At 53.3% G+C, this 6,641-nt stretch overlaps 1 protein-coding gene across 2 annotated transcripts; it reads left to right on the top strand.

Moving 5' to 3' along the window:
• Positions 1-1,328: 1,328 nt before the first annotated feature.
• Positions 1,329-5,720, top strand: LRATD1 (LRAT domain containing 1). 2 transcript variants are annotated; one of them, XM_026519104.4, is made up of 2 exons: positions 1,329-1,645; positions 2,550-5,720. In XM_026519104.4, exon 2 carries the CDS (start codon positions 2,586-2,588, stop codon positions 3,462-3,464), a length of 879 nt encoding a protein of 292 aa, XP_026374889.1. In that variant the 5' UTR covers positions 1,329-1,645; positions 2,550-2,585; the 3' UTR covers positions 3,465-5,720. The 2 variants fall into 2 exon arrangements, with proteins under 2 accessions (XP_026374889.1, XP_026374884.1); XM_026519099.4 differs by having other exon boundaries at positions 1,335-1,575.
• The last annotated feature ends 921 nt before the right edge of the window (positions 5,721-6,641 follow it).

Here is a 6,641-nt window from a genome sequence, read left to right as displayed (position 1 = left end):
AGCATAGTGCCTCCCCACTGACAAGTGGTCAGGCTGTTTCTATCCTTATGATTGCTGATGGAAAGGGCCGTACAGTCGGCATTGTGAAAGACGTCCAGGATACAAAGTTGTGTAGCAGGCAGGCCAATCCTCCAGGCGTTCACTTTGTAAAGAGCAAGAAAGTCAACACAGGTTTGTAATTAAAAAAAAAAAAAAGAAGAAGACGAAGTAAAGAAAGAAAGAAAAAAGAAAAAAAAAAGAAAGAAAAAGAAAAAAGGTAAGAGCTCTAAGAGTTAGTGCCCGCTGCCAAAGGGCCACGAAGAGGAAGCACCCGATTCTCCCTGGGGAAGAGAGTAAGATTCACCGAAAACCTTCAGCAGCCTTCTTGAAAGTAAAACCAGATGTCCAAGAACACTTCAAGGCTCAGTGTGATCAGCTTTTTTTAGCTACTGATCTAGAATTTCCTACGTAGGAAAGTCCTCTTTCAATACCCAATATCCAGAACTCATTCATTCATTAACTTTCCGTCCAGCAATGCAATCGTTAATTACTGCTGGACACCCTTCTGCCACAAAACCAAACAAAAATCCCTAAGAAAAGGCAGCTCTGGGGCTTGGCTTAAGCATTTGTGACGCACTCTTTCCGTAAAAAATCGCAGCCTCAAATCATAGGCCCAATTAGGGAAAGGGCTGGCCAAGGCTCAGATTTTCAGTAGCTTTTGTCAAAGGTGCTCCTTTTAAACGGGCGCCAGTGCTGGGTCAGCAGTTTCACACGGATCAGAGAGGAACCGAACGTCGTAGGCACAATTTGAAAGGCTTCGGTGCCGGCAAGGAAAGGTCTGTGGGCAGACGATCAGCCCAGGGCCGTCGGGAACCGAGACTCCCGGGGTGCCTAGCAGGGCCTAGGTGCCCGCCTCCGACAATATCGCTCTCCGCCCGGGCCGCCCTCGGTGCCTGGGTACACTGGGGTTCTTCTCCACCCGCAGACTCAGCTTCGCCGCTGGAGTCTGTACTCCCTGAAAACGGAACTCGGGCGGACCGCCGTCAGTCAGGATCGGCTAGGAAAAGCTGGGCGGGTGGGGGGCGAGGGTGGAAGCGCGCGGCAGCGCCATGCAGAAGCGCCGCACCCTTCGCGCGCTCTCCGCGGGTGCTCACACCTCCACTCCCGGGGTCTGTGCGCGTTCTGGTGCGCCGGGGCCGGGCGGGCCGGGGCGGAGCGCGCGCTGGAGACCCGCCCCTGCTCCCCTCCCCCCTCACGGAGATTGACGGGGCCTTGGGCACCTGCCCCAACCAATGAGCGCGTCCCGGGGCGGGCCCTGGAACCAGCTGCTGAGGCTACTTAGAGTCTTCAGCTCCGCTGGAGGAAAGCAGAACCGAGTCGGGACTGCCCAGGTGGACCGGGCGCCCCAGCCAGCGCGGACCGGCAGGCGCACGGGCACCGCGCCGGGTACCGCACCGCACCGTTCCGCGCGGGGCAGAGCGGAGCCGCAACCCCACGCGCCGCCCAGGATCCACTCGCCACCGCCGCCTCCGCAGCACCCATGGGGACCAGGAGACTTTAAAGGAGTTTGGGGTTTCGGGAGCAGGGAAATCACGGGTACGGAGAGGCGGCTTTCTTTGCCTTGGAAACGGTTTTTCTTCGTCCGACTGTTTGGACCCTGTGCCGGGTAGGAGGGAAAGGGGTCTTTTGGCTGAAAGTGGACCTCCCCACACAACCCACACCCGCACCCGCACACATACACCGCACTGGCTTCCCCCATCTTTCCCTTTCCTCTTTGTTAGGTTATTTTAGACAGAACGGCCTCGCCCTGGCGCAGCCCGATTGGCTCTGCTGGGGAGAAGGCAAGAGAAGTAAGGGGCAGAGTGCACCTGCTTGTGTGGGCAGGTGTGCCCGGGTGCGTGGGTGTACGTGCACTGGCGAGCGTGCAAGCGTGGGGTTAGAACTGTGTACGAATGTGGGGGTCTGAATGTGTCGTCGCGAAGGTTTGTCATTGTGCATATGTGACATTATCACACCGATATACCAGGCAGCCTGTCAGTGCCTGGACTCCTAAGTGAACAAAATTTTGCTGGTGTCAAGTGAGTGTCTGCGAATGTGTCCGATTGTCATTGTGCGAGGCGCTGTCAGGGGAGGAGTGCGACCTAGCGCAAAACTGAGAGGTGGGCTGGCGAGGGTGGGGACAGAAATGTGAGCGCAGCTTGCTCCAAGCTCTGAGGCCTTAGGCGCTCCTTCTTCCTTTCAACCTATCCCTCGGTCCTTTTCGGGGTGTCCGTCTCCCACGCTGCCACAGCCCGCGCTGTCCGCCCCACTGGGACCCCACACGCCTTCCAGCCGCCTGCTTTTTCTGTTGTGGGAGTTGGACCGGGTTCCCGGACGGGATTTGAGGCTGTGTTGGCGTCTGCTCTCTCCCCAAGGACTGGTGGCTTTTGCACCTGTCCTGCCGCTGGGGAGAAACGGGTGACTCCAGTACCGGAGCGTAGGCGGGCGGGCGTCCCAGGGGCACTGCACGTCCTGGGGAGGGGCAGCCCGACTCTGATCATTGTCTCTGCCTTTCGTCTGTGCTTCCGCAGATCCCCGCTCCTGGCCCTCGCCTAGCCGCGTCATTGATGGGCAACCAACTGGACCGCATCACCCACCTCAACTACAGCGAGTTGCCCACAGGGGACCCGTCGGGGATCGAGAAGGACGAGCTGCGGGTCGGGGTCGCCTACTTCTTCTCGGATGAGGAGGAGGACCTGGACGAACGCGGCCAGCCCGACAAGTTTGGCGTGAAGGCCCCCCCGGGCTGCACTCCCTGCCCAGAGAGCCCCAGCCGCCACCACCACCACCTGCTGCACCAGCTGGTCCTCAACGAAACTCAGTTCTCCGCCTTCCGGGGCCAGGAATGCATCTTCTCCAAAGTGAGCGGCGGCCCTCAGGGCGCCGACCTGAGCGTCTACGCTGTCACGGCGCTGCCCGCGCTCTGCGAGCCCGGCGACCTGCTGGAGCTGCTGTGGCTGCAGCCGGCGCCCGAGCCGCCCGCCCCCGCCCCGCACTGGGCCGTCTACGTGGGTGGCGGGCAGATCATCCACCTGCACCAAGGCGAGATCCGCCAGGACAGCCTGTACGAGGCGGGCGCGGCCAACGTGGGCCGGGTGGTGAATAGCTGGTACCGCTACCGCCCGCTGGTGGCCGAGCTGGTGGTGCAGAACGCCTGCGGCCACCTGGGCCTCAAGAGCGAGGAGATCTGCTGGACGAACTCGGAGAGCTTCGCCGCCTGGTGCCGCTTTGGCAAGCGGGAGTTCAAGGCCGGAGGGGAGGTGCCGGCCGGCACGCAGCCCCCGCAGCAGCAGTACTATCTCAAGGTGCACCTGGGCGAGAACAAGGTGCACACGGCCAGGTTTCACAGCCTGGAAGACCTCATCCGCGAGAAGCGCCGCATCGACGCCAGTGGTCGCCTGCGAGTGCTCCAGGAGCTCGCCGACTTCGTGGACGACAAGGAGTAGCCTTGTGGGGGGGCCGCCTGCTCCTCCTGTCTCCCCGCGCCCCGCTCCCTTCCCCGCACCCGGGCCTCCCGGCTGGCGATCCACGACTCCCCCCCTCGAGCGCCCTCCTGCGGCGGCCAGTGCCCAGGCTGCACCCTCGCACCCCTCCGGCAAGTGGCAGGAAGTCTCAGGAACTGGCCCCGGACCAAAGGGCAGCTGTGCGCGCCTGGCTGAGATCCCCGGTGGTGGTGACGGTGTCGGGAAACCCAGCGTGCGCTTTCCCTCTGAGATGTAACGGGGGAAAGGAGAAAGGGCTGAGGGGAGCAGGGACGTGGCTTTCCCCGCGGGTCACTAGTCCGTGACTGTCACCCGACCTACTGTAAAGGGAACCATCACCGCCCCAAACGCGCACACACAGACCAGTCGGAGGTGAGAAATGATCTTTTCAGGGCACAGTTCAGCTCCTGTATGAATGTGTCCCCAGACTGCAGGATTTCCAAGAAATCGAGCCCGTCCCTTAGGCACTTGTGAATAATTCCACAAGCGAGCACTTCGGGACTCCGGGTTATCCCGAGGCTGCCCGGCACTCTTCCAGCTCTCCAGCCCCAAGTCTCCTGACATTGTATTCCAGGCTCCGGGCAAAGCTATTGGGTTTGCTTCCACTCCTTTCCACCGAGGGAAGCGAACGCCACCCCCCACCCCATTTGCCTGAGAGTCCCCCTCGCTGGCAGAAGGGAAGCCTTTCTGGTCCCGAGAGGAAAATGGCGCAGCTAATTTGGTGAGGAGCGCGGGCCCCGCCCCCGGCAAGCGGAAGGTTCACCTGGTGTCTGGGAACTTGAATTTGTGGAGAAGGTCGTTTGTTGTTCTTAAACCTCGACTGCTCCCTCCTTGGGCTGCATTTCAAAAACAGTCGTATTTTTTAAAGGGTTGGCGGAGAGGGAGGGGGAAGACATGGCAACATTCCAGAAACCAGCATTATTACAGCACCATAGCCAGTATATTTAGTTTGGCTTTTCCTAACACAGAAATCTTAGAAGGTGGGGAAGTGGAAATAAAGTTTTAAAAGTGAGAGAGCAGGTTTCCAACTATGTCAACAAAGCCTATCGTGTTGATGTTTTTATTGACCATTTTAGCAACATGCTAATAAAATTTCAAATTGAAATTTTTATTTTCATGGCTTTAATCCATGATAGTTTAAATACTGGGGGCCATTAAGAGTGGACTTAGCTAAGAGCTTAGCTAACATTGCCTTTTCACTCTATTTTTCTCAAATCTTATGAGAATTCTGTTTTTGCATATTGTAGTTAATTTTTTGGCTTGAAACAGCAGCCCTAGCAGTGGTGAAGTTGTTAATGTGTTTACTGTACTGAATTTCTGTTAAGGGGTTTACTGCTTTGGTGGAAATTGCTAGCAAGTTCCGTGAGGTTTCTTTTCTCCATGTTGTATACCATTACCATTTCACATCTGTATTTCTATTTTTCTTCCTCTCCCCTTGATGTCCTTAAGAAAGGAATCCAGAATTGGTAGCTTTCCCCTCCCCTCTCTTTAGCCAATCCCACAATCCATTCCTGAAAACCAGAAAGGACTTGTAGGATCAGGGCAAATGAAGGCTGTTTGAAACCCCTTCTTTGGGCAAGGACGTACCAACTTCTCTCCCTGTGCTGCAGCCCCGCCTGACTGTTACTTGATTCAGTGTTAGACACCTAGAGCATCTGTGTCCCTGTCCAGGGAATCTGTCAAATAATGGTGTTTAGCTAATTGTTGCAAGCAATTGCATATTGACAGCTGTGATTTAGTTAGACGGCAAATACGGCCAAAGCCAGTTTCTTGGCATTTCAAAAATAATGCAATAAAAACTAGTCGAGGTTAGCTGAGACTGGAAATGCCTTTTTCATGGTGAAATGATTCATTTCTGTTTTGTTTTTTGGTTTCCATCTTGGATTCATTCCCTGATCTTGAATCAAAAGGTCAGATCAATGAAATATGAACTAGAGTATTTTTCTTAAGCCTATCGAGTGATTTATTTTTAAAAAAATGTTTAAATGCATATGCTTTTCTTTCAGCACATACAACAGCAAAACTTTTGTAATAACTAACTTAACTTTGCATGTATGGAGAACTGAAGGTCACTTATTTCCCTAACTTATTCCTCCTTCAAATAGCAGATGGCAGATCATAAACCGAAATTCTTTATTGTATCTACCCTCTCCACATTCTTTACTGTGTCCCCTCCTCCTGTACCTTGGCTCTCTGCTGTATTAAACACCATCCTAAGCACTTGTTCGGCGGGACTCCTTCTTGACCTTTTGTCCCCCACCTGTCACTCAGAGGGTGGGACTTGAGCAAAAGAAACAAATCGGTTGATCACACCTAACACACCTAAATTATCTGATTTTTCTCTTACCGAGAGCGTCACAATAACTGCACTGGCTTAGCAGCTTTATATGTGCTGAGACTAGACTGACTTAGGTAAAAGTAAAAGTTTGGTAGCCAAAGCAGCATTTATTCCTGTACTGGTCTATTAAGGATTGGGTTGATGATAAGACCTCTAAAAATTCACAACAGGAAAGCACTCGTTGCAAAGGGAATTCCTGGTCCGTGTTAGTAACAGCCAATGGCAAAGTAATTCGGATCATAGTGCACCATGGAGAGGGTATTATCAAGATATTATCTAATAGGTTTATCATGAAAAAGGGTATTTTTAGGGCATTATTAGCAATGTCAGTGAAACCAAAAAGGTGGAAGTTCCCTTGGGAGATGGCACGGACAGACTTGATTTTTATTTTCAGTGAATACTATCTCCGGATTTTATCAGAGTTCTAAAAATTAAAGCCAGAAGCTTCCTAATGTTTTCACAGAGGTCAGGAATTTAGTTTTGGTTGTAGTTCTCGAGAGAGCAGAGCTTCGTAGAACCTTTCGTGATGCTGAATGTGGCTGAACTGAGGTCGGGGCTGTGGCCTATCTGGGATAGAGGAAAAGACCCTTATGCCTCCATTCTTTCTCCACCCTCAGAGGCAGACTCTGAAAAGCAAACTACTACTTAAAAAAAAAAAATTTACATCAAGGAGTGCTCTGCTATACATTTTGTTATTTAAAAAAAAAAATAGGGAGGAAGAGAGAGGAGGGGCCTATTTTAAACAAAACCGGTCCCAAAGCGTATTACTTCATTAAAAAAAAAAAAAAAATCCTGGGGCGCCT

The sequence above is a fragment of the Ursus arctos genome, unplaced genomic scaffold, assembly GCF_023065955.2.
Source record: "Ursus arctos isolate Adak ecotype North America unplaced genomic scaffold, UrsArc2.0 scaffold_8, whole genome shotgun sequence".
NCBI lineage: Eukaryota > Metazoa > Chordata > Mammalia > Carnivora > Ursidae > Ursus > Ursus arctos.
This window is presented reverse-complemented; position numbering and strand designations above follow the sequence as displayed.

What these genes read in the sequence shown, in the direction of transcription:
- LRATD1 (XM_026519104.4), top strand. Translation starts at nt 2,586, where the DNA reads ATGGGCAACCAACTGGACCGCATCACCCACCTCAACTACAGCGAGTTG.